The sequence below is a fragment of the Spinacia oleracea genome, chromosome 1 (assembly GCF_020520425.1).
Source record: "Spinacia oleracea cultivar Varoflay chromosome 1, BTI_SOV_V1, whole genome shotgun sequence".
Classification (NCBI taxonomy): Eukaryota; Viridiplantae; Streptophyta; class Magnoliopsida; order Caryophyllales; family Amaranthaceae; genus Spinacia; species Spinacia oleracea.
In genome coordinates, this window is record NC_079487.1 from 17,782,267 (window position 1) to 17,809,476 (window position 27,210).

Genomic DNA, 27,210 nt, shown 5'->3' on the forward strand with positions numbered 1-27,210 from the left:
TAAATAAACATTAAAGTACGTAACGGTTGACGTAGACAACCGCTTTATATACTATTCCTTTTCCATTAGCATACAGAACAGTTGTTAAAGGCAACCGTTCTATATTCCCTGTTTTTAAATTAAAAAAAAATATATGTTATTTAGTAGCAACACGCCACCATTTTTGGTATATTATCTCCATAAAATAAATAAATATCTAAATTCTCAATCTGCAAAAGTGGAATACAAATTATATGGAAAAAATAAATATATTAACACATCGGAGTACTTCGTAATTGAATTTTCATATAATTCAACATTTAAAATACATAGTATTCTTTAATGGACAAAAGAGGATCTTCAAAGTACTACGAAAATAATAAATTGTACAAAGAGACTAAGAAAATATAAATTGTACAAAGATCTTCAAAGTACTCGATTCTAGTTCTCTGATGAGTTCTTACTTTGATTAATCTGCATAAAAAAGGAGAAAATTAGGTTCAAGCAATTATAAACAATGTTGGATTAAATCATCATCATTTTTGAAAGTACAACAATCAAATTATCCGTACAAAATTTAGAAAGTTATGTACCAAAAGAAAATTTAGACCTAAACGAGTTAAAACTCCGTAATATTTTGAATACATTCAAGTCAACTGAGAAATTACAATCGGAAAAAAATACAGATCTAGAAATAACCAAATCATGGAAAATATTTTATTTTACCTCTTAATCAAGAACAAATACATACGAGAACAGAAAAAATTCTTTGAGTTCCGGCTAATCTTCTCGTCTCCTTTAATTAAATCTGCAATAGACAAAAAAAAAATAATAAGAAACTTTGGTTAAAACTTACCGGAAGATGGAAAGATAAACGAATTGAGGCAAGGAGATATAACGACATATTTCTTCCACCAGGAACACCAAGGCTTTCAAATGGTGAAAGAACCCATTCAATATATTCGTAATTAACCAAAACTAAAAACCCAGAGATTCCATCACTATTTATGTTTACAAACCAACGAACAACAAGGATAGAGCGTTAATAAGCTTAATATGAAGATCGAAAGGTTGACGAAAACAAAGAGAGATAATCTCCCCATTTTTCGAATAAAAGCACTCTGAAAACATCGAATAAAACCATTTTGAAAATAGGTGTTAGGGTAATTTGACAAATTAATGTAAGAGAGGGGAGATCTAAAGTGACGATTTATCCATGGCAGTGAAGAAGGGTGAATGAAGGCGGATGAACCGAGGTATAGGGTGTTGGAGTTCTCAAGGAGGAGGCGAGGAGCTTTAGAAATCTTTTGGGGCTTTTATTCTTTCTTCTTTTTTCTCACCAGAGGGTTTCTCTCTCATATGGCAAATTCAGTATTTATTTATTTATTTAATTTGGTAAAAGAAATGAAGCAATTAGGTTACGACTGGGTATCGTAGAAAATTTATTGTTGAATTAAATTTTTTATTTTTTTTGTTCTTTATTGTTTTTGGTAATATATATATATATATATATATATATATATATATATATATATATATATATATATATATATATATATATATATATATATATATATTGTGAGAACATCACTAAAAACAGTTATCAAGGTAGGCGCTTTGTATTTCTTTTCTCAAATAACAGTGAACTAAGATAGGCGCTTTGTATACTTGCGGAAAACACTCTTCTAACTTAACCGCTCTATATCTTGCGTTTCTTATTCCAACTTTTTTAGTAGTGATAAAACACGTTTGAGATGTTTTCAAACACATTTCGCGTTTCCAAAACATAACATTATGAACATAAACGCCACATTTTCTTCTCTATTCTCGTACATTTCTTTTTCTCTCCTCATACTGATCTTCTCTCTGTTCAACTTCCTACAAATAAACCACTATCGACAACACGTAAAATTGAGATGAATATAACAGTTCTGATGTAGACAATTTTATCCTGGTTTGGACATATCGGTTCTTGTCTGGACATGATCTGGACATACTAGTTCTGATTTTGACATGACTTAGATGATATGATATGGACATATTGGTTTTGGTCTGGACATGATATGGACAAATTGATTATGATTTTGACTTGACCTGGATGATATGATCTAGACATATCGATTTTGCTCTGGACATGAGAGTACGTAATAAACAAATAGAAAAAAGATGGCCACAAGTGGTATATGTTAACCGTAAATAATACGTCCGCAAGTCGTACTCTTTTAGATAAAATTTAAGCGGGAAATTTCCTTCTAGCTATAATAAATCATATACTCCACAAAACACCGTAATTAGTTTTAAGGAGCTCGCTAATGCCGCTGGAATTCATTTCAATAGCCCGTTTTGACATTGTGCACTATTCATATATTAACTTTGATTCTCTTTTTACATGTACATAAATTGATAAAAAAAAAGATAAGATATTAAGAATAAAAGTTCTATATAGACAAATATAAAAATTAAAATAATACAACTATTTCTAAATAAAGAAAAGATAATAAATATAATATTAAAAATCGTATTAATTTGAAATTGTCATATTAAGCTCAAATAATAGAGATCAAATAAAATCCAATTAGACTACCCGCCCACTTTTCACGAATTTAACTCAAAACTAATACCCAATTATACTACCCGCCCTTCTCTTAGGCGAATTTCGCTCAAAAAATTCATTTCCCTCTTCGCTTAGCCATTTCAGCGCCATTTCTTCTGGATCTAGGTTTAGGAACTCAACTTGATTCTCCCCAAATTCTGAACCCAATTCTCACTCGAAATCCTAGCGAGAGAGCTCTTACTCGTTAACAACAGGAAATGGTTTGATAACTCTGGTGGTGTTTCATTTTGATTTCATTCATCTCAAGGGCTTAGATTATCACAAGTCCGCATAGTTTTCGGGTGATTATTTTCTTCAATCTTGTTCGTTAGTCTTCAATTGATTTGAAAGTTATGCTGCTTTTTTGTTATTCGTAATTGAATTTTGTAGATTTTGAAATTTGGATAGTTTCTCTTATGAGAATGAATTTTTCTCCACAATGAGTTGTGATGATTTAAATACATGTTCTTGTTGTTTACAATTTTCTTTGGGTCATTTCGTTGAACACTTGACCGGTCTAATTTTGTGTTTATTTTATGGGATTGTGGATGAACCTTCGTGTATTGGTACCATGAATTGGGTGCAATCCAATAGTTTTTGTTCTTTTGAGGGATTCTTGAAACTAATGTTTGTGATTGAGTAGTTGAAATTTGAGAGTTTTTAGGGAGATGTAATCCAATATAATCTTTTTTTTCCAATATAAGTGGGGTAGCGCGTATTGAGAACTTTGATGCCCATTTCGTATGAAAGGGGATGGGGATTGGTAGTTGGGCTGTGAACACATTTGAACCTTGTGTAAAGAACTAATTTAATGGTTCTTATTTTGTAGTTAGACTGTGAACATCTCTATAGGTGTTTGAAGTAACCTTCACCATTTGCTAAACTAATACAGGACCAAAGCAAAACTGAACATAACCAAATCTATAGGTTCTGATCAGTCTGCTACAAGACTTCAAGAACTCAGAAAATACATTCGAACTAAACCAGGCGTGGATATTCTTTTAGTTTTGGTTGATATGATTAAGAGAGGCAAAATGTTTCTTCGCATGATCAGGTATTTAGACATAGTGTTCAATTTTCTTTAATTTCAGGGTGTTAGCTAAGGCTTGTGATTATGAGCTGTAGCACAATTAGTTTATTTTTAGTGTACTTTATTTATGACAAAGGAAACTTCGCATAATTCAAAGGAAACAATGCAGAACCAGTTTGACTAATATAACCGGATAGGACATTCTTACTTGAGCTCATTGACCGTGGCGTCATCTGGAATCTAGTTATGGACGTTCAAGTGCCTGCCTGGTACAGAAATAAAGAGGCAGCTTATCACCTTTTAGCTTGGTTGTAAGCGGTGAATAGTTTTTTTTTTCTTACAGGCATTGTTTCCTTTGCACTTATGTAGTCAATATAATGGTTGTTGAGAGTTTTTCTTCAAGGTCGGTAACTGTTTGTTAGTTCATACATCATTGGTCTTGAAAAGGATTGTTTGGAAGTTGAAACCCTAGAATATCCGGAATGAGTTTTAACTTGACTTATTTTCATGTCACTGAAATGCTGGATCTGCCTGATTGAATCTAAAAAAGGAATCTTGTCTGTGCCTGTCTACATTTGTCAAACAATCTAATATAATTTTTTTTTTTAATTTCAGGAAAACAAAACTGCTCAAGGGGATCGGTGGACTGGAAAAGTTAACTTCGTTGAGATTCAAACGTATTAGCACGTCTTCAGAAGTTTGACAGAATGTGGAGCTTTTTTATTTTGGCTTTGCAGGCAACAGTCTCTTTTGTTATCTTAATCTGAATGTGGAATAATGTTGCATTTCTGATTATTTTCAGGCCATGATTATTATTGCACTGGAATGGCACAGGCGACCCAAGTGCAATATTCCAAGTGCAAAATTCTGGTATCTTTGCGTTCAATATTTGCAAGTTGTTATCTTTATCTTGGTTTATTGTCATTTGCAAGTTGGTTTTTCGACAATGGAAAAACTACGGGCTTACTTTGTTTATACACGACTGAATTTTGCGACTGAATTTTTGAACAAGATGGATTCAGAACCGTTTGAGAAGAGGACCGTGTCAGGTCTGAGATGATTCAACTACCGATGATGGTCTGACATTTAGTCTTCAGCTTAGATGTTAGCCTGTGAATTATTTGTAATGATAGATGAAATAAAAGAGATGGAAATTGAATAAAACTGGCTTCATTAATCACTATTTTGGTTTATTGCAACTGTTGTTCTGCTTTATATATTTATCTGCTTATTCTACTGCGATTCTTATGCAGTGTGTGCCATTGCAGCTGTTCTTAGAAACCTCTGCATTGCTGAGGTAACTCCTTCTATTGGACATTCAGTATGATAACCAGTCTTGGTTTATTGCCAATCCTTTTGATGGTATAATTTCCTTTATATTGATAAAGACTGTAGATAAATTAAGGTTTTATGCAACATGAGAAACTGGATTGAAAAGGAAAATTCTGTTGTCTTGCGTTTAATATTTTCTTTTTCTTTTGAATCCAGTTTGCGTTTAAAATTCTGTTGTCTTTGCAAAAGACTAATATTCACCAGCAAAGCCAAAAACTAATATTCATACAACATGACTCAATACAAAAGAATATTAGTCTAATATTTCTTCTGAAAGTCTTGATATTAGTCTTGATATTAAACTCTTGATATTAGTCTTAATAATAATATTCAGTAGTTATCAAGTGCCCCGAGACTTCAAGGTACGCCTCTTTGCTTCAATGGTTACTTGATGTCTGATGTCTGAGTTGAACTATCCTTTTATTTTATGGTAAACGCTACACTATTTTCTTTCTGGTTGTGAGCACGCAGGGGTCGGATACTCAGATGTTATAGCCTTATCTGCAACTACAAATAGTTTGTTGCATGAGAAGCTTGACTTGAATAATTTAACTTTACGCCATCTGTAGTTCGTTAAAATTTTGGTTACTACAAGAGAGATTTTAAGACCAAGTACTTATAATATGTTTTAATATGCTTTATAGGTGTCTTACTTTGGTGTTCTTTTTCATCTTAGTTACTTCAAGAGAGCTTTTAACTTTTTAAGACAGTTTGGATTCTCGTTTTTAAGCGATTGCTAGAAGTGCGTTTATATGGCACTAGCTGAGCAAAGCACTGGAACTTCCACCCTGGTTGTGCTCGACTACTGTGTCGTTGCTCATTAGGTTTGGTGCCTTGAGTTGTAATGTAACAATTTGTTATATGTTCATTCTCAGAACATGTTGGCTTAATCTGCTTTCTTACAGAAAGAAATAGAATAGACCATAAGTTGTTTCCTACTTATTACTGTGAGACTATCTGAAGGAGTCGTCAGTAGCTAAAATGTCCAACCTTTCACCAGTTTATATATCATGTGAACTTGCACACAAATTTAACCTAAAATAAAATACTACCTCCATTTCTTCTAAAAGTATACATCTACCATATTTGAATTTCTTGTTTTAACATATGGCACTCTGCATTTTAGTAATTTTGCTCTCTGTTTTTTCTATACTTCAGCTTATTTTACCCTGAGTGTTGTTGGAACTTCTGCATGTACAATTTCCAATTGGTCCTATAAGACTTATAGGTCATTAAATCATCTTGCATCTGTAAAATCTCTTTACCTCTTCTAAGGCTTTATGCGAATGAAACCCTTACCCTCGCCCTTTGATGGTTGGAAGATAATAGATCTGATAATTTTTTGAAAGTTGTTAGGGTGAAATATCTACTAGACTCCCACCTGGTTAATTTAATTTGATTAGCAGCCAGAAATGCTTCATATTCATAAAGGCATTAATACTTTAACCTTGCTGTTATTGAGTGAAATCTAGGAGGAGGATCTGACCTTTCTTGTTTGTTTCATTGTTCTATCTATAAGAATAATTTAATGAGTTATTAGTTTATGGTTGATAACCATGAGCGTTGGCTTTATATGATAATATTTCATGCTCCACTCTTGGATCTATACCTTAATCCAACAACCATACCCGACCATGTTTGTGTATTTTTTTTCTTAGACCGTATAACATCTATTTGGATGTATTGCATTCATGCCCGACATATCTGTCTTCTGCTAAATGCAGATATAAAAGTGAAGGAACCCTCACTGGAATCCCTCTGCAGGTTAACATTTGTTATCGATTGAATATATCATTTTTGTAACTGTTTCCTGTTATTGTGTTCATTGAGAGAGCTAATTTGTGGATTAGCTGTCCTTATGGCTGGGTTTTAATGTATAAACCTCATTTTCTTTTGGCTTTTTGTCACGATTCTGTCATTTAATGCTGGAATGTGTTATTCTTTTGCTATTGACCAAACTTTTAAATGTATGTCGCCTTCAGGAAATTTTGATCAACCTGCATTGATTCCTCATATAGCAAAAGCAAGTTCTCAGAGATATCCTTATGATTGCAGGGCAGCGCACTGAGGCAACACTTCTCAGAGATTCACTTTCAGTTGGAGGGTAGGAAAAGGAACAAGCTAGTTGATCAACTTGCTAGTATTACACGCCAGGAAAGCAGGAGATGAACCAGATCATGCAACTTCAGGAACCTACAGCTGAATCTTTAAAATTTTATTATGAGGACATCCATAATCGTAGTAGTAGTAATCTAGAAATTATTAGAGCATCTGGTTGTAGCTAGAAACTTGCGTTTTTGGAAGTCTCAAACAACTTGACCATTGAAGTTGAAATAGGAAATTTGTTAAGCCAAGCTAATAATTTGCTTGAAAAAATCCGATGATGGTTGATTGACAAGTGCGACACATTTGAATATCAAGCTACTAGCTAAACATTGTGGTGTAAAGTTTTTAACTACCTGAAAAGACAGTAGATTAAAATTCTATGTGAACTGACAAGCTATACAAACTAAGCTTACCATTGTACCTCAAAGTGGAGATATAAATTTACCGATATAGATAAATCGATGTTTTGGCAATGGTCGGCTTAAGACATGCCGAGTACTTCGTATATATGTCCTATTTGAATATTTACAATTAAGTTTATGCAACCCTTATTTTTTTGAGGGGGCTTGTAGTATAATAGGTTGGTGAGCAATATTGAAATAACACGAAATATCCGTGCATCGCACAGGGTTAAAATTAGTTATTTTATTAAAGCTAAAAAAATAGTTTAGGGACAACTAAAATTTCACTAATGTTAACATAATTTTTAGAGGCAACCATTACTTCATTAATGCTAAAAAATATTTTTTAGGGGTAACTTAAATTTCACTAATGCTAAAATAAAAGGTTTTTGAGGCAAACATTATTTTAATAATGTTAAAAAGTACTTTTTAGGGGCAACTAAAATTTAACTGATGTTAAAAATAAGTAATAGGGACAACAATTATTTTCTGATGCTAAAAAAAATGTTTTAGAGGCAAACTTTATTTCATTAATGCTAAAAAGTACTTTTTAGGGCAACAAAATTTTAATTGATATTAAAAAGAAGTTTTAGAGGCAATCATTATTTCTTAATGCTAAAAAAAATGTTTTAGAGAAAACCATTATTTTCTGATGCTAAAAAAAATGATTTAGAGGCAACGTTAATTTCATTGATGCTAAAAAAAGGTTATAGAGGCAACCATTATTTTCTGATGCTAAAAAAATGGTTTAGAGGCAACCATTAATTCATTAATGCTAAAAATTACTTTTTAGGGGAAACGTAAATTTCATTGACGCTAAAAAACAGTTTTAGAGGCAACTATTATTCCATTAATGCTAAAAGGTACTTTTCAGGGGCAACTTAATTTCTTTTGATGCTAAAGATACTTTTTAGGAGCAACCATTACTTTATTAATGCTAAAAAGTACTTTTAGGGGCAGACTAAATTTCACCGACCCTAAAAATAACTTTTAGAGGCAATCATAATGAACTAATGCTAAAAGGCACTATAAGAGGCCATAAAAAATGAATTGCCTCAAGGTGTTGCCTCTGTATCTAAATTTTCTTGTAGTGTAGTAACTATTTTAAACACATAGTTATTGTTTTAAAGTTATAGTAAGTTTTTAAAAAATATAGTTACTCTAAAAACTACTACTAACATAAACACAACGAACATTCCAGTGACTATTATTATACTGCAATTTGCTAAGATAAAGATATGGAGAGATAATACTATACATCATTCACATCTTGACAATTTATTACATTGTGTATGATAAAATTCAATTCGTATTAAATTAATAATTATTGTTGGTTATATCATGTACTAGATCAAGTTTCACTTTGTAATTCACTCTTTGCGACCAAGATATTCATCAATGAGGACATCTCAGAAGTGAATGATTATAAGGAAAGGTAATATCTCAATCTGTGTATTTATGGTTCTTTAATGACATGTGAATGATTTGTGCGGTAGAAGTTTTATTTATACAATATTTTGTTTTATAGCATCACCGATGGGGATGCTTCTCGCTCGCTGGGTATCACTCATTTGTCAAGCCAGAATTCACATTCCATAGAAGATGAGTTTATGAAAATGTCTGAACGTAAGCAATTAGATGAGGTACCCGATACTAGTAAGGTATTGTGTAGATATAACATTTAATAATTGATTTATTAATGGCTCAAACAATTATTGTCGATTTTAATAGTTGATATATGTTGAAAGTTAAAGATATTATGGATTTTCTAATAATTTATTGGATTTTCTAATAACTTTGATATAAATTATATATACATTATAGGAATGCTTTTGTGCCACTGCTGCTACAATTGTGGGTTTTGAAAAGGATACCAACTGGTATTATAACTCGTGCAAAAGTTGTAACAAAAAGGTTGAGTATGAAGGTGGTGGGAGATATTGGTGCATAAAATGTGATTCACATGTCAAATCTGCGCCACCAAGGTACATTTCGCCATATCTATACAACTAAAATATTGTAGGATCATTTAATAAACTCAAGAATATTCACCATATTACTTTATATATAAAAAAATGCTAGGTACAAGGTGACTGTATCAGTTGAAGATGACAGTGGATCAACCAGTTTTGTCATGTTTGATCGGGAGGTTTTTCAGGCTATACAGATATCGATAATGGACTTGAAAGATAAGTTATTGAAGGTATAAAACTAATGATCCTTATTAATATTACTGGTAAAAGTAATATGAAAAAAGTTTAATTTCTTATGTGTCATGATCATCATACATTGTTTATTTATATCAATTATATTTATGATTATAGGATGGTAAGGGTGATTCATTTCAAGAGGAACTAGAGATGCTTTTGGAGAGAAAATTTATATTTAGAATTCAAATCTCTAAATACAATCTTGATCAAGATTGGGATAAGTTCACTGTAGTAAGGCTAAGTGATGATGAAGACTTGATAAAAAGGTTCTTGGATGTGAATGAGGTGGCACAAGTAAGTATTGATCAAGTTTTTCACATTGAAATTCCTAATAAGAATAAACTGTCAGATATAATATTTATGTTTATTTTTATTCCTTTGACAGGATAATGATGTGGAGGTTGAATCTACTAATAATACGAATATGCCTTCAACTGAGAAAAAGAAGGTTTGTATATATCAATCCCTAAAGTTGATAACTACGTTATATATACTTAATATATAATATAACGATTTATGTTTACTAATCGTAGGACCCCGCACCTGTTATATGTGATAATGAAGATTTTATTGAGGGCACTATCACACCACAAAAACGACCTCTAGAGGAAGCTACGAGTGATGGGAACGTTGGTGAAACAAGTTCGGTGCAAAGATCTACTAACAGAAAGAAGGTTGTGATCAAGATGGAAAAGAAATAAGCAATGGTTTATAGGGCTGGCGTTTTTTTTTCCCTTTAGTAATAGAGTTTACTTCAAAACTTGTGTTTTAAGACCTCTCGGGGTTACAGTATTTTCAATCTAGAATCTATTTGGTTCAAATATTAGTTTCATTATGACATTAGTCTAATTATTATTTATAGTGTGACCCGTATTAATATTTACATTAAGGCCCGTATTAATATTTATATTTGGAAGTGATCATGTATTTCTACGTTTATATAACATCATATTTATCCCAATCATATATAACATCATATTCATCCCAATCAGATATATTACACTAGGTTGAATGTAATATAATTACCATGGTTTGTAACTTTAACCCGTTGTCCATTTATTCAAAGAGTTGAACCATCCACAGCTTTAATGCTTCCCTTGAAAGGTTCATGTGTTGAGTGACACTGACATGTGAGCCTGAGTAATAGGGATGAAAAAAAATTGAAATTAATACTGAGTACAAAAAAAATGAAATTAATACTGAGTACAAAAACAGATGAACCTTATCCAGAAAAGATAGCAAAGTGAAATTCAATTCATATTAAGCAAAATCAGAAACAATCTCCAGAAAAGATAACGATTTAACTGACCGCGTGGATAAGCCACAATGCACGAGTGATCCATGATTGATGCAACTGCATGTATGATCCAAAATCAAATCAGATTGATATGCAGATTGGTCCTCCCATCTTTGATAACTTGTCTTAGCCAACTTGCTGGACAATCTCTCAATGTTTTTGCAATTGTGCTCTCTGCAGCAGTTGTTCATAGCAGTAGCACCCCTCTGGATTTTCCCACTACAAATTTCATAAAAGTTGGACCCCATAAGGTAAGCTCCAAATTTTAAAACATTCACCTGCTTTCAAATGTGGAACAATTGAAGAACTTGCATTCTGGATATATGTGGTGGATAGTCCAATCAGTTCTTGATAAACCACATGAAGCCGGTTCAGAGTTCAGTCCAGTATCTCTGCAAGGTGCGGGGTGACTGAAAACAAGAAGTTAAAGGAGTTAGAAAAGAATACCAGCAGGATACACCAACAAAATAGTATAGAAAGCACACCAAATTTGGATCGTCTGTGCGTGCCTCAAGATTTTAAAAATATAAATATATTAAAAAGATATTGTATAATTTTAAAGTTTTGTACAGAGAATCATATTTTTGGGATAATAAAACACGTGTGTCCATTCCTTTCCTAAAGAATGAGTTCTCAAATGTACAGAGAATCCAGAAATCTTATACTCTGTAAAACGTTTAAGTACTATGCTTCAGATTTATTAGTACTAATAGCGGAGTATCAAGTTAAAAAGCCCATAATCTTTCATGTTACAAAAATCAAAATAATCTATTCACTGTACACTTATGAGGGGAACATCTAGCAGGGAAAATATAAGTTATGTATCACAATATATTAGAAAATTTATCGCACTCAAAAATATGTCACAAATCAGATATATATATATATATATATATATATATATATATATATATATATATATATATATATATATATATATATATATATATATATATATGCAAATATCTTCTTATTTATTTATAGTTACGTGTCTTTATGTATAGAAAATACTTGAAATATACTAAAATTGCTTTTCATTACAATTCCAGGATTCTTTAATGATGCTACCATTAAATTTATACAGATTTTATTTTTGGCTTGCTTTTTATTACATTCAAAGATTCAGAGAATCCGGATTTCTTATACTTTGTTAAACGTTTAAATGCTATGCTTCCAGAATCCAAAAAGAAGAAAAAATTAACAGGGAACATATAAGTTATGTATCACAATATAATAGCATAGATATCAAACTCAAAAATCTGTCACAAATTAGATATATATAGAATTTTAGTACGTAGTATATTAGCATATATCTTATAGTATATAGATATGCAAATATCTTCTGAATTATTTATAGTAAAATGTCTTTATGTATAGAAAATACTTAAAATATGATTAAATTGATTTTTATTGTACTTCCAAGATTCTTTAATGGATGCTAACATTAAATTATACAGATCTGATGTATGACTTGCTTATAGAAAATCTGACCAGGGTTAGGGAATTTTGATTGTATATCTCTATATCCTTACAACAAAATTCCAGGACAAATTCATTGTTTTATACATAACATCAATCTAAGGTACATTACATGAGATGATTTTATTTCGGATAGAAAAATATGCTGAATTGTGTTTTTAACATGTTATAGCTTGGTCTGTAATATATGGATTAAAATTTCTACACATTAATTACAGAATTCATCTATGGATCCAAATTTTCCATCATTCGCGAGGCTAAGGAGGAAGGAGATTATGGCAAGGAAGCGCCAAAGAAGAGAAATTGATAATGCCGGTAGTACCATAACCTCTCCTATACATTAACTATTTATCTATTTATTGCAACGACACATTATACAAACTTGAGAAATATTGATCCTGTGTTATAGAGCGACCACTACCACCAAGGCAACAAAGGGGAAAATCACTCAATACCGGTCAGAGAAATCCACTGAGCGACATTTCAAACGGTTAGATATATCACTTTTTGTTCGTTAATTTTATAAAGTTCAACGCATTTTAATCATTACAATATAATCTGGCATGCCCTAATAGTTGGTTTTCAGAAAGAACTATGAATTAAAAGACATGTTGAAACTCTTAGCTAAGCTTTATTAATGATATTGTATCATGAAGCAAATCTAGTTCAAAATCAACTTCAAGGGAAGGATGCTTACAGTCAATGTGAAAGTGAACAAAGAAGGAAAAGGGTGGCCACTAAGTCTATTGCAAAAAGCACTCCAAGTGGTAAGTAATCAGGAACACAATCAGATTTATGTATTATAATATACAAACCTAAATCAGAAGTATTTGGTTTTGAGAGTTCAATATACTATAATGTAGGAGCTGATAACTACGTTTCCACCAAAGAAAATATTCAGGGAGATCAAGGTATGTTATTACTAAAACAAATGAGGATAATATTGAGTACGGTAATTGATTTATATAATATATACTAATATACATGGATATGAGTAAACTATTAAGGGACACACAAAAATCTCATGAAGTCTACTGCAAAAAGAACTCCATCCACTGCTACTACTTCAAAGTCTGGTAAGTAATCAGATTCTTTAGGGTTTTATGCCTAAAATACTATTTATATTGGAATTTGATCGCACACATGATAATATGATATGTTATAGGTGCCAAGTCTGCCAACAGTTTTGTTTCTACCAATGGGATTACAGCGAATACTAAGACACAAGGAGTTCAAGGTATATAATATCATATGAAAAATTGAGAATACTTAAGATTAATCAATCTCTTTCAAATGCATATTAAGTTGTAGACTAACATAATTTTTAATGTTTGGACAGGGTATTGGGAACTTGGAGATCCGACATATATTTGTAATTTTTGTGGTGCGATGCATTGGCATGAGGAAAGATTAGAGAAGAAAAAAGGTGAACCAAAAGATCCAAAGTTTTCGTTGTGTTGTTTACAAGGAAAAGTGCTACTACCTATACTAAAAGAGCCACCACCGCCACTTTGTGGTCTTTTGAAGAATGAGGGCCCTAAAAGTAGGACATTTCTAGATAATATAAGACCTTATAATGGGATGTTCGCATTTACATCGATGGGTGGCAAGATGGATTCAACAGTCAATCAAGGGAGAGGACCTTACACCTTTAGATTACATGGTCAAAATTATCACAGGTTAGGAAGTTTGTTGCCAACTTCGGGATCATCTCCGAAATTTGCACAACTCTACATATATGACACAGAAAATGAGGTTTCAAATAGGAAGAATACACACAGGTCAACTACGTATTTCTAATGTTTATTATCTCAAATTATATGTATACCGCATGATATGTGAAAAAAAAACAGATTCTAACCATTCTTTTTATTAATTTTTCCAGTAACCCTGATGATTTTGATGATGAACTTATTAATGATCTCAAGAGGATGCTTGATCGACATAACCCTATTGCTCAAGCTTTTAGAATGGCAAGGGATCGTTTTAAATGTAATGATTCTCAAAATGTCAAGCTAAGACTTATTGGGAAAAGGGGAACTGATGGGAGGACATACAATCTCCCAAGTGCATCTGAAGTGGTGGTGCTTATTGTTGGTGATGTAGGAAGCTCTGGGGATAGAGATATTATTGTTGAAAAACAATCCGGCTTACTACAACGCATCACTGAGCTACACCCATCATACCTTGCTATGCAATACCCATTGTTATTTCCATATGGTGAGGATGGTTTTAGGGTTGATATTCCTGAAGGAAATAATGCCCTTGGTCCAAGTATGCATTTAATGATAAGTCTAATAAATGCGGTTCAGTATTAATTAACAAGTTAATAATTCAGTGAGATCAAGTGAGCTAAATGCCTAGCTAGAGGCCGCTTCAGTTCAAGTGGAATTAATGATATTGATCCACAGCTTACTCTTGACTGAACCCGTAGGGTCACACAAATACTCCATCTATGGATATTCGGAATCGACGGATCTTGGTTTCAGTGGGAGTTGAGATCGTCAAAGGCAAGAAATGAATACTCCGGAAACGATGATATTGCCGGAAACGGAAATATGGATCGTATCGGAAATGTAAGTATTATCCAAGTCGTAGATGTTGCCGGAAACGGAAACATGGTACGTATCGGAAAATATTTTCGGAAATGGAAATATTACCATAAAGGAAATATTCCCGGAAACGAAAATATTGTCAAAATCGGAAATATTATCGGAATCAGAAAATAATTCCGGAAACGGAAATATTAAATATTTGTTCGAAACGGAAATTAATTCCGGAATCGGAAATATTAAATATTGTTCATGTCGGAAATGAATTCCGGAATCGGGAATTTAATCGGAAAGCGCATCTTACGAATTAGCATCGGACGAGGCTTGCTAGACGAAGGCCCAGCACGAAGCCAGGCCGTCGCCCAGCAAGCCACACGCATCCTACAACACGCCAAGGCCTCGACCAGGCCCAGCGTAAGGCCATGCCCAGCCAAGGCTGGCGCGCGCGCACAAAATGGGTTGCGGGCAGTGGGCCTGTGCGCCGTGCGCTCAGCGTGGGCCGCAATGCTTGCGAATGGGCGTGTGGTGCGTGTGTACGTGCTATACGAATCCTAAAGCTATCGGAATTCGTGCATTGATTAAATCCTAATCCTAAAAGATTAAATTAATTATTTAGAGTTCTAATAGCATTCTAATTAATTAATTAGTATTCTAACAGGATTCGAAATCCTTTCCAGGGTTCTATAAATATATTCCTAGGGTCATAAATTTATATACGAGTTTTTCAATAAGTATTCATATAATAAAACAGTGATTTTTTAGCAGAAAAATCTGTCAAATTCTTGCCCATAATTAGCCAAAAATTATAGTACCTTAAGGGCGATTCTAGTTGGTCAATCTTAAGGCGGATCCGGACGTGCTGTGGACTATCTACGGAGGGACGACACTTGGAGTCCTAAAGACTTGTTCGGTTCGGGCGCAGCTAGGGAGGGCACGCTACAAAGTGTATGCACCTAAATTATGCTAAATGATTATGTGTAAATAATATGTTTCCTGGCATTAAGGTTTTCCGCATGATTTATGTTTTGTCATATGTATCATAACCTAACAGTGGTATCACGAGCCTCTTATTATTTTCATAATTTAAATTGCATGAAATGGTTAAATTTTACAAATTTGCAAAGAATTAAAAGGGTTGATTAATTTTCGTAATTGTTAATTAATTGCAAATTGCGTTTATTTAATTATATGTATGCAGTTTTTCGGCAGTTTCTTCGTTACTCATCCAAATCGAGTGATTTTTGTGTCAATTCCGCATGTAAAAGGCATTCTAAAATTTTGACAAAAAGAATCTTTTTTGGCCGAACCCAGAATTCCCGAATTCGAAGCCTAACTATGACTTTTTGGAGGTTTTAGTTTTTCGAACGCAAAAGTTTGTAAATTTAAGATGTTAAATTGAATATTTGCGATTCTTGTTGATAAATCTTGAGTTTTTGATTGACCTATATGTTTAACAACTTTGAATGCCTACACTTGTTAATTATACAACCTAATTTGTAATTATGATTAATTTGTTGAAATTCGAATAATTTAGAATTGATTTGTTTTTCATAATTAATTAATAATTTAATTAGGTATCCATGATTAAAAACCAACATAAAAATTGTTAATTTATGTTAAATTTTAAATTTTTATGACCTATATTTGAATCCATGTTAATCGGAAATTAATAGATTAATAAATTTTCGATTTTTTCCCCTAAAATTATGAAATTAATATGTTTTATTAATTTGTCATTATTTTGGAATTAAAAAATTTTAAATTTTTTGAAAAACGCCCATAAATGTTGCACGCACAAAGCAATGCAAGCTACGTGTTACCCTTAAGGGGTGTTGTAAAGTGCGGGCACGCGACGACGAGCAAGGGAGCTCGTCGCCCGTGCGGTACGAATGCAACGAGCAACCAAGTCATGGCGCGCGCGCGAGGCGAGGAGCCTGGGCGTGTGTGTTGTGTTGATGGGCGGTGGGCGAAGGGGCGTGGCACAAGGCCGAGGCGCGCCCGCGGGAGAGCGCAAGCTGGGTCGCCCAGCGAACACTGCTTCGCGCACAACGAGCGCAGCCTCACCAATGGTCGATTGCTTGCGCGTAGCAAGCGATGCATCCCACGGTAGCTACTGCGAGCGAGCAAGCATGCAGCGCGCAAGCGTGGCTTGGTTTGCTGCGTTTGCGCGTAGCTGCTGCTGCATTGTGCCATGGCCATGCGATCAGTCGTGCACTCGATGGGGCTTGGGCGCAAGCCCAAGTGCCTCGTCGTGTTACGATTGACTCGTTTTGAATTTTAATTTGAATTTTCAGTTCGGAAATAATTTTAATTAATTTTGAAATTAAAAAATTTAAATTGTTTTCGTTGGATTTAATTTTGAATATTATAATTATTATAAATTTTAATTTATACTAATTATTTTACTAAAATTAAACCTTGAATTAATTTAAATTTGTTTAAATCAACCGAAAATAAATTAAATAAATGGATTCGATTATAATTTTATATGAGCTTTAAATTTTAATTAAACTTGTATTTTTCCGGTTAGACTAGAAATACATTTTTATGTTTAAAATTAGTAAAGCATATAAAGTTATTAGTTTAAGTGGGAGTATTTTTAGTCATAAACTCTTGATTAGGTCTACAAATCCTTTAAGGTTAAACAACTTGATTAGAATTAATAAGGACTGAATAATTGGTAGATTATTGGTGCCCTTGATTAATTGCTGCAAATATTTATGTGATGCATAAAATGTGTTTTACTAACCAGCTATGTGGGCCATTCATGATAATGAATGGGTGAATGGTATATATATTGTATATGTACTACTTTGCAGGTTATGAAGTGACTAGTATGACCCAAATAGGATAGAAAATATGGTCTGCGTACCATTAATTTGAATGTAATTGGTCTAATGCACCAAAGTTTGTTTTTCAATTCAAATATGGTCTGCGTACCATCAAATAGTTGTAATTAGTTTAATTATAGCTTATCCTATTTGAAGAAAATGGCGCCTCCCACGGTGAAATTCAAGAAGTTTCCAATCCATTTTCAAGACGGAGTTTGAAGTTGAAGTTGAAGCTTCAAGATGAAGTCGGGCCATACTAGATCACATTTATCTTATGCATGCTTTAAGTTATTTATTGCTTTTAAATATGTCTTAAATATGCATGAGATTTTGGTTTGATTATGTTGCATGATTAAGGATTTTAGTTCACTTAAAATCTAACCAACATAATAAGAGCCTTAAGTTCCAAACTTTAAAAATTGAGTTAAAAGGTGCCATGCCAAAATAACACTTACTTGGATAACCTTTACATCAATCTAGTAATAGTTTTATGCTCAGCGAGGTGTTATTTATTGATCCTAAAGGGGTAAGGTACACAAATAATTGTGAGTACATGTTAGTTTTGGTGAAACTCAACGATATAAGTAAGGAGTCCTTTTATGTCGTGGCAAATTCGATAGGTTTTCCTAATAAGTTCTTAGACGTACCTATCAACCAAGAGTAGTTTCTAGACTATTAGCAAAAGGCTTTTGCTTACCTGAAATATTTTAGAATTGAGTCAAAATACATAATGTGCTTAATTCTTCAATGATTTAAGGATCTTGGAATCATTTTATTCACACCTGCCGGAACAATAAATTCGAATAAAATGTCAATAACTTGTTTAAATTGCATGATTGGTTTAATTTTCAAGTTATTACTCATAATAAATGTTTAGACTTTGCATGCTTCAATGTATGTTTTAATTATTGTTTATAATTAAATATCTTGCACTGCAGTAAATCCTTTTAGAAAGTTAACAGTAAATTTCCTCGATTTGTAGTGAATCCAAGAGCGATTCACGGAAATGAGAGAAAATGAGCAATTTAAATGTACGTTTCTTATAGCGGCTTTTATGGTTGTTTTCGAGTATCAAAGTCGAATGGCAAACCGATTGGTGCTTGTCAATTCAAAATACAATGTAGTTTTGAGATCATAAAGCATTGAGTTTAAACTCTCAACTTTACCAATGGTTAACAACCAAATATCTTTGTCCATTTAATTCTCGAATGAGTCTAATCCCTAGACATTCGGATAGATCGATGCTTAGAGAACTTTGGAAGCTTCTGGTAAGATCATCTAGTTGAAACAAAAATATTCAACATAATTGGTAAGAACTTTGTTAGAATGACATTGGACATGTCTAAACAAAGTATAAAAGTCAACACTAGAGAATTCAATTCTTAAGGCTATTAGAAAAGGTACAAGAAATAGGAAAACAAAGGAACAAATGAAAGGAATTTACAATTCGATTTCTTCCTATAAGTTTATGTTTAAAGAGAAGTGACCTAGCAATCAAACTTCCTTGGTATCATATACCACTTGAGGTTCTTACTTCGGTAATAACTCAAACAATGGAAGCTAGGCTACACTAATGGCCTACAAGTGGGAAATGAAGCATGGAAATGCTACATTAGTTCTAGGGTCATCTAGTTTTTTTTAAGTCCTTTCAAAGGCTGGAACTTAATGGCTATTTTGTTCGATAATCAACATACCTAAATTTCTGCTTCAAACACAGAAAGACTCACATTCAAGAAAAACAAAAACAATGTTTGTTTGTTTATTTGAATGAAATGGTCATTTACGGGTTGAGTCAATATGCTTGATTAAGGCCAGAATTTGTATGGAATGCGACATGGCACTTATTATCGGACGATATTCTTCACAGACAAAGGCGGGCAATTTAGATTGACGGTAACTAAAAATTCTAATATATATTATTTTTTTTATCTTAAGTTATAGAATACATAGCACCCGTTTTAGTAGAAACTAAAAAAAGTATAATTAGATAAAATAAATACTGTTTTACCAAAGAAAATATATTATATACAAATCTAGCTTATAAAAAGTATGGTCACGTAACATAAATACTATTTTAATTATTAAGACACAAGTCTTATTTGTATACTACTATTTTTGTATTAATCTGTATACTATGTTTATATAAAATACAAATAATACATATAATAAGACCATCAAATATCTATATAGAATTTTTATATACTATTTTTGACTTTTTTTTTGTGTAAACTATCTATATATTGTTTTTGACTTAATTTGTATACTTTACACTTTGTGCAGACTTGGAGTTATCAGATGACCAACTAAAGAATTACACTTTATCCGAAGTCGAAAAAATATTGCGAAGTAATGGTAACACACCTAGAAATTTTTCGATGATACCATTTCCAGATGATATGCTCATGTCAGAGGGGAGAAACAAGTTGATCCAAGATGAATTGCAATATGATAAAGCAGTATTACATCAAGAGCATGAAAAGCTTTTTTCAAGTCTTATCGATGAACAAAAACAAGTGTACAACAAAATCATGGGTGGGGTGGAAAGAGGTGAAGGGGGTGTTTTCTTTATATAGGGATATGGCGGCACAAGAAAAACTTTTATTTGGAGAACTCTTTGTGCTGCTATAAGGTCTAAAGGAGAAATTGTGCTACCTGTTGCTTCAAGTGGAATTGCATCACTTCTCCTTCCCAGGGGAAGAACGACCCATTCTAGGTTTAAAATTCCTTTGAGTGTAACAGAAGACTCAACATGTAATATAAAACCGGGGAGTGATTTGGCTGAGCTTTTGATGAAGACAAGTCTTATCATTTGGAATGAAGCTCCTATGATTAATAAGTTCTGCTTTGAAGCTTTAGACAGAAGCTTAAGAGATGTTCTAAGACCCTCGGATAAACCCTTTGGGGGTAAGGTAATCGTCTTTGGAGGAGATTTCCGACAAATCCTTCCGGTTATTCCGAAGGGAAGTAGACAAGATATTGTTTTTTCCACAATCAACTCATCTTATCTGTGGAAGTTTTGTGAGGTCTTAAAGTTGACAAGAAACATGAGGCTTCAAGTTGGACGATCAGATTCAAACAATAATGAAATAAGAGAGTTTTCTGAGTGGATATTAAAAATTGGAGATGGTAAGGTCAGAGAGCCAAATGATGGTGAAGGTACGATAGAAATTCATGATGACAACCTGATAAAGGAAGCAACAAATCCAGTGAAAGCTATTGTAGATAGTACTTATCCATCTATTCTTCAGAATTTATGGGATCCAAAGTACTTTCAGGAAAGAGCAATTCTTGCCCCGACTCATGATAATGTAGAAGCTATAAATGATTACTTGCTATCCTTAATGCCAGGAGAAGAGAAAGAGTACCTAAGTTCTGACACAGTTGATCAGGCAGACACAATTATGGGAATGGAAGACGTGTATCCAGTTGAGTTCCTTAATTCCATTAGATGTTCTGGCTTACCTAATCATGGGTAAGATGAAAGTTGGTGTTCCTGTTATGCTTTTCGGAAATATTAATCAGTCATCTAGCTTATGCAATGGTACCAGGTTGGTAATAACTCAACTAGGAAAATATATTGTTGAAGCTAAAATCATTTCAGGTAGTAACATTGGACATAAAGTGTTCATACCAAGAATGGTCTTGAGTCCATCGGATACTGGCAACAACTTGCCGATCAAGTTTCAACGAAGGCAATTTCCGTTGGTAGTTTGTTTCGCTATGACAATAAATAAAAGCCAAGGACAATCGCTTTCACATGTTGGTTTGTATCTACCTAAGCCCGTTTTCAGTCATGGACAACTTTATGTTGCAATCTCGCGAGTTACAAGCAAGAAAGGTTTGAAGGTTCTAATATGTGACAAGGACAATCAGGTTTATAATACTACAAGCAACGTTGTATACAAAGAAGTCTTTCAGAATTTACCATGACAAGGTACTATTTATTTCATAATTATATTTATGGTTGATTCATTCCTTTGCTAAATATATTGATATGATTTAATATCACAAATATTTATATTTATTTTCTTATGTGCAGTGCATTACTAAATGGATTTTCAATTATTGAGGCGCAATATTGGAGTGCTCTGCTTTTTTTTTGGTTTTTTTTCTGTTCTGAAAGTCGTTCACATATTATTGGTTGTTAAAGACCATGAAGTTTTTATTTATGACTATTACTTTTTACGATAAATAACAAACTGTTATAAAGATATATTATGATTTGTGTCTTATAATTATTCAGCTGTAATTTATTCGTTATCTTATTTACTAAATTATTGCCTATTATTTTTTAGGATGCATACAAACTGATACACATAAATAGGTACTACGGAGAACATAAAATTGGACACATACACTTCGGTATTTAAAAAATAATCAAAATTTGCGGTATTTCAAAAAATAAACCATTATCATAATTAGCAATATGGGTATTTCAAAAAAAAGTAAAAATACCTGGAATATGCAGTTAGTTGGACCGTTTAAACCCAAAATTCACACAAAATTACACAAAATTCACGTCATTGAATTTTAATTTGGCAATCCTTCATGCAAATAAATAAGTGTTTGGAAATTGGTTAAAAAAACATGACTTAAACAATTTACAACAAAATTCAGAAAAATTGGCAACTAAAACATTAGAATTATAGAAACAAAGATTACTAAAGAAATGAGTAATATACCAGAAAAGCAGTCTGGATACATGTAGAAATGGAAGCGTTAATTCTTGCCTCTCCACCCGACGATTGTTTTGATTGCGTCACCTCTTGCTCTTTCCAAAGCCGTCATTTATTCAAAATTCAAAGATTCATATGCACCGAAAAGATGAAGAGGAGATGAACATTTTTGATTTTTTTTTATTAATTGGGAATGGAAGAAGTGGAGAGCAACAGGAAGATGAAATGCAAATCTTGGAAAATAGAGATAAACAACAATTTCAATCAACAATTAATATATTGAAACTAAAGACCTAATTCGTATTCAATAATTGATTTGATCAAGAATTACTTAACTGGTCTCCAATCAAATTGGGCTTGAACTGTTTTGTGTGAAGCCTGGAACATCGATCGTCATGTACGCGTGCATAGATCTTAAACATGAAAGACGACGCAGCTATATCCACCATTGTTGTTGATCTGAGTTACTTTCTCTCTCCTATTTTAGCATTGATTTGGATCTAAGTTGAACATCAGTTGTTTTATGAAGCTGGGATGATAAAACAAAGACATATAATCGCCTAATTGGGTAAATAAAGTTCAGCAGATAGGCCGATGATCTTATACGAGTTGAAGGAACTGATGATTTGCGTAGAATTTTGAGGTTTGATTGAACAAAGATTAATGTAAATCTGACAAGATCATTGAAGATCAAAAAGAAATGGGAGTTGAAGATGGTGAGTTGATTGTGGAAATGGTTGGGCGGAGTAAACAAAATTGTCGGTGATAATATCTCTATCCACTTTCTCTTCTTTATTTTTTCCTTTTTTTCATAAAACAATGATAATGATTTACTAAGTTACTTGGTAATAATAACAATGACTATACTGTACTCCGTATTAATTTCTATTCTACTACTACTACTACTACCGTTTCATAATGATCTTTATTTTCACCCTTCAAAAAATAATAATGACTAATTGGTAAAACATGGTTCACTTTTTTTTTTTTAATATTCAATATATGTCCACTTTTTTTTTATAATATTCAATATATTTCCAACTCTTTTTTTTTATATTCAATATATTTTCATTTTTTTTATTTGTTATATCTCCACTTCTTATTTTAACATTATGAAATATTCTACTACGTATATATTATATGAAGGTGATCCAATATGATACGGAATAATATATGTGTTGTACGAAGTATCATTTTATGTCTAAAAAACATGTAGATTCTTTATTATTAGATTTCATTTTATTTACCGTATAAGGTATGTGTTATGTACTAAGTTTATGATTGTACATTTTATATCCCGATGAGTTTGTTAATAAATCCTAATTGTTCAAGAGTAGTGCAAGTTTAATAGTAAGATTTCGTAAGTCGTGCATCGCACGGGTATCATACTAGTTGTACACATATAATAACCATTATAATCATATAGCCACTACCTAACAAGCGAACAAAAACATACTCTAAATAACATAGTACATAATGTAATCGCATAGTAACTATTATTTATCAAAAAGTCAATATAAATTGTTCATAACGTAATAACTATCTTAAGCACATAGTTACTGTTTTAAACTTATAATAACTTTCTAAAAAATATAGTAACTATTTTAAACACATAGTTACTGTTTTAAAGTTATAGTAACTTTTTAAAAAATATAGTTACTCTAAGAACTACTACTAACATAAAACAACGAACATTCCAGTGACTATTAAAAACACTATTTTGCAACATAAATTAAAGGTAACTATATCATTTATATACTAACTATGTGAAACACTAACCCTAATTTCAACAAAACAACAAACATTTCAAATGACTCAACAAAACAATAACTATTGTACACATATAGTAACTATTGTACACATATAATAACCATCAAAATAATATAGTAACTATTGTACACATATAGTAACCATTAAAATTACATAGTATCTCTTTAAACCATATAGTTACTGTATTACTCATATAGTTACTATTTAAAATGGTGAAGTCACTGATCGAATTCGCGAAGTGAAAACGTTATTTCGGCAAAACACAAACATTAATTTCCCCAAAACAACAAATATTTTCAATTTTAAATAAAAATAGACTTAAAATTCTTTAAAAAACAACAGATCGAGATGTGATCTCTAAAAATTCTTGCGAAAATTTGTAGACGAGCGCAAATTCTTCGATTCGGTTTCGGCAACGACGAACCTCCTTCTTGATCTAATACTTCCGCCAATTTTTCCTCACCTAATAGATCAAATTATAAGAATTATAAGATAATTACGAAGAAAATCGAACATAACCTAGAAATTTGGGCTAAAATTTGAAAAGCATAGAGAGAAATGAAGAGAGAGAAATGAAAGAGAAATGAAGAGAATGCAGATCTGAAATTTTGAAAAATAAAAAAGTTTAAAACGTAGATAAAGTGCGCTAGACAAAAATCGCATTGAAACTCTACAAAACACATAGTAACTCTTTACAACACATATATAGTTACTGTAATACGCATATAGTTACTATTTAAAATCACAAAATAGTTGTCACGTGACGTACATTTACACATATTGTCCATACAAATTACTCTGTTGCCCTGGTCCACGCTAAGTTAGCGTGGACCAGGTTTACATTAGTGTATATAAAGAAAAGTAGGGCAAATTTTCAATTAATTCTGAGTAGTTTAGGTCGTGCAATTAATTAAAAAACTTTCCAAAATTGTTAATTTAATTCATTAATTAACAAAAACGCCCAAAAACTCGAACTCCGGGGCCTATTTTTGCGATTCTGTTCTCATTATTTGATCTTAAAACGCCGTTTTCAATTAGATTAGGGTCAGAAAAATCGAATTTCCTACATTTTACGAATTCAGAACATATTCTACGATCCATCCAATAATCCAGATATATTTCGTAAATTCATGAAAAACTCAGAAAAAATTCGAAAACATCACAAACATATTAACATGCCAAAAAGTACTTAAAATACATGTTGCTCATGACACCATTGTAGGGGAATACAGTTAAAAACATATTAACGCAGCGGAATAATCCCCAAAGTCAGGAACCATGTATAAAGTACAGATCAAGCAGACTTACATTTGTAGCGGGTTTTCCCTAGTTCAACGAATCACGAACACGAACAAGAACTCCAAATGTCGTTCCTCTACTTGGTTCACCGACACGTTCAAATCCGTCTTGAGATTCGTAGCTTAGACGTCACTCAAGATATTTTAGCTTTTAGGGAAGAACAGTTTGAACGGAGGCAAAAAAAGAATAGGGTTTCTCTTTTAGGTTAAAAATGATGTACGTAAATGAGTTGTGTGTTGTGTGGAAAAAAATAAGGAGAGGTGAAGTGTTAAAACCCTGAAGGTTATAACATGACCGGCCAAGGCACAAGGCCTCAACCGGCCAGCTTCACGCACAAGCCCACGAAGCAGCGCGCACAAGGCAACGCAGCCATGGGCCTTGGGCCTCACTGCTGCTTGTTGCCAGGGCTGCTGTCCGCGCGCGCCCAGCCGCAGCCTTGCGGGCCTTGCTCTCGTGCGGGCGAGCTGCTGGCTCGTTGGGCCTTGCGTCTTGGCTCGACGGGCCGGCAGCCTTGCCTTGCTCGTATCCGCGACCAATGCCTTACGGCTATTGTTTATCGTTTATTACTTGACGAATCACCTTTGTATGATACGATTATTTGTTTCGCCTAGCTTACGAATTTTCACAGTACGATATACGATTCCGATCCAACGTCATATCGTATATTTATGTTTTTCCGAACTAATTCCCAAAAAGCTATTAAATGAATTTCCGATTCATTTAATCCGATGGTCTGTTACATGCCAATGGTGTGACCTTATAGGTTCAGTCAAGAGTAAGATGTGAGTCTAATATAGATTAGAACTCACTGATCGGAAGCATTGCTCCAACTAGCTGTTCCGATTACTTGATCTCACTGAATTAATTGTTCGTAATTAATCTGAACCTTGGTATTAGACTAATGCACCTTGGGTGAAGGACATATTTCCTTCAACTGGAAATTAAACATGGTTTTGAATTCCATTAATTGTTTTAAGATGGGTTAGAGGCCCATGGTTGTAAAACATTCGGGTTGAACATTTATCGTATATGAAATTTATTTTCATATTCCATTTATTTCCATATTCCATTTAATCTTGGTTTAGTATTAAATGATGAGTTCTTTGAATTTGACCATACATTCAAGATAGACTGTCAGGACCAGTCATGTGACTAAGAAACGTCTATCAAGTGAACTTGAATCTCAAAAGTTGAAAATGGTCCCTGGTTGGAAGTTTTCTATAAAGGTGGATGCATAAAAAATGTTAGACGACTGGAATGCAAGATGACTAGTAGTTCTGTTTCTTAAACTATGTGGACATGGCAATGTTGTAATCATTTGCATAGATACTTACTTGATAAGATTAGTATCGCACAAACCTATGAAACTTTACTATAAGAGATGAAAAAGTTGTCATAAGTAAATTTCATAAACTTATTAGACACTAATCCTCAATACCTGAGTGATTTGAGATTACTTGTTTGATAACTGCTTACATTGGCATTGTAAACCGCCACACTGTAAAAGGAGGCTATAACAGCAAAGCTCGGGTAATCACCTATCAAACGAAGTCTAACCTAAAGATCGCAAGATTGGGATGATATTCCAAAAATTGTACAAGGCAATTTAGAGAGCTAGTAACTGTAAAATGCATGGCCGTGCTCAAATGAATCAT

General features: G+C 32.9%; 1 protein-coding gene and 1 long non-coding RNA gene across 8 annotated transcripts; one reads left to right on the forward strand and one right to left on the reverse strand.

The window, feature by feature from the left end:
* Window positions 1-265: 265 nt before the first annotated feature.
* Window positions 266-23,302, reverse strand: LOC110803563 (uncharacterized). 6 transcript variants are annotated; one of them, XR_008926355.1, is made up of 6 exons: window positions 22,493-23,302; window positions 11,227-11,358; window positions 10,961-11,154; window positions 10,678-10,787; window positions 706-787; window positions 266-453 (listed from the first exon to the last, which is right to left on the reverse strand). XR_008926355.1 is itself a non-coding variant. In XM_022009082.2 (5 exons), the coding sequence occupies exons 1-4, from the start codon at window positions 18,537-18,539 to the stop codon at window positions 10,712-10,714; spliced, it is 447 nt and encodes a 148-aa protein (XP_021864774.1). In that variant the 5' UTR covers window positions 18,540-18,593; the 3' UTR covers window positions 6,821-7,133; window positions 10,678-10,711. The 6 variants fall into 6 exon arrangements, 3 of the variants coding, with proteins under 3 accessions (XP_021864774.1, XP_021864775.1, XP_056691099.1); XR_002537509.2 differs by lacking the exon at window positions 22,493-23,302 and adding an exon at window positions 18,508-18,593 and having other exon boundaries at window positions 10,961-11,167; XR_008926354.1 differs by having other exon boundaries at window positions 10,961-11,358; window positions 22,493-23,301.
* Window positions 1,601-7,123, forward strand: LOC130466283 (uncharacterized). Of its 2 annotated transcripts, none has more exons than XR_008926356.1 (5): window positions 1,601-2,874; window positions 4,218-4,311; window positions 4,405-4,472; window positions 4,856-4,899; window positions 6,990-7,123. It is a non-coding gene; the product is annotated as an uncharacterized lncRNA (long non-coding RNA). The 2 variants fall into 2 exon arrangements; XR_008926357.1 differs by having other exon boundaries at window positions 4,218-4,279.
* Window positions 23,303-27,210: the final 3,908 nt, after the last annotated feature.

Coding starts and splice junctions, on each gene's coding strand:
- LOC110803563 (XM_022009082.2), bottom strand. CDS start 18,539: ATGTATTTTGACTCAATTCTAAAATATTTCAG. Junction 11,359..18,507: donor TCAATTCTAAAATATTTCAG/GTAAGCAAAAGC, acceptor TCTTGTTTTCAG/TCACCCCGCACCTTGCAGAG. Junction 10,788..10,960: donor CATTGTGGCTTATCCACGCG/GTCAGTTAAATC, acceptor CCTATTACTCAG/GCTCACATGTCAGTGTCACT.